We start from the raw sequence: 881 nt of genomic DNA, 5'->3' as shown, positions 1-881 counted from the left end.
AGACCCCCTACGAAGAGCAGGACCCAGCACTCACTGGGACCCCAGTGCTCCTGCTCTGGCCCATCATGCCCTCGCCAAGTTCTGCTCTGTACCAGAGACTGCGGCTCCCTGGCGGGCAGCTCTGTCCCTAGCCTGGCACCAGTAGGGGCTCAGGGCCGGGTGTGCACACACAAGGGTCTGGAGCCGAGTTGGAGCTCCTGCCTGCTCGGCGCTGCCCTCACCAGCCTCTTCCCTTCTCTTTCAGCAACCTCGCATCGGGGGCGAAGGTGAGCCCAGAGCCAGCGGCGGGTAGGAGAATGGAGCCTCAGAGTGGATAAGCCCTTGAGCCCTTGGCACAGTGGCCCTGGAATTTAACAGGAAGCTCCAACTTTCTGTCTTTTTGAGACAAGGTTTCACCATGTAGTTCAGGCTGGTCTTGAACTCGCAACATCCTCCAGCCTTCTGAGTGCTGGGATTGCAGGCATGCACCACCATGCCCTGGAAGGAAGCTTTCATTTAAAATAGTCTGTGGAGGCCGGGGAGATGGCTCTAGAATAAGTGCTTTCCTGGTAAGCACAAGGGCCTGAGTTCAATCCCTGGTTCCACCAACAAAATAAATAAATAAAATAGTCTGTGGAGCTGGGGAGATAGCTCAGTAGGATAAGTGCTTGCCTGGCAAGCGCAAGGACCTGAGTTCAATTCCCGGTTCTGCCAAAAAATAAAAATAATAATAATAAAATAGAGTCTGAGGCACTCAGATCTTAGGCTAGGAGACCTGGAAGACTTTTTTTTTTTTTTTTAAATGTATTTAGTACAGGATTTATAGAGTCTCATTACACAGATTGGACTCCCTGTGATCCTGCTGTATTTCAGCCTCCTAAAAATTGGGATTACAGGTACAC

The 881-nt window shown here is 51.3% G+C and overlaps 1 protein-coding gene across 1 annotated transcript in view; it reads left to right on the top strand.

The window, feature by feature from the left end:
• Window positions 1-881, top strand: part of Phyhd1 (phytanoyl-CoA dioxygenase domain containing 1) — a 12,635-nt gene that overhangs the window by 8,360 nt on the left and 3,394 nt on the right. Inside the window, exon 6 of the mRNA XM_023700254.1 lies at window positions 245-266. Coding sequence (XP_023556022.1) covers window positions 245-266 — 22 coding nt within the window. The remainder of the gene's footprint in view (window positions 1-244; window positions 267-881) is intronic.

The sequence above is a fragment of the Octodon degus genome, unplaced genomic scaffold (genome assembly GCF_000260255.1).
Source record: "Octodon degus isolate 3935 unplaced genomic scaffold, OctDeg1.0 scaffold00123, whole genome shotgun sequence".
In the NCBI taxonomy this organism is placed as follows: domain Eukaryota; kingdom Metazoa; phylum Chordata; class Mammalia; order Rodentia; family Octodontidae; genus Octodon; species Octodon degus.
The sequence above is the reverse complement of the archived record's forward strand: the minus strand, read 5'-3'. Positions and strand labels throughout refer to the sequence as shown.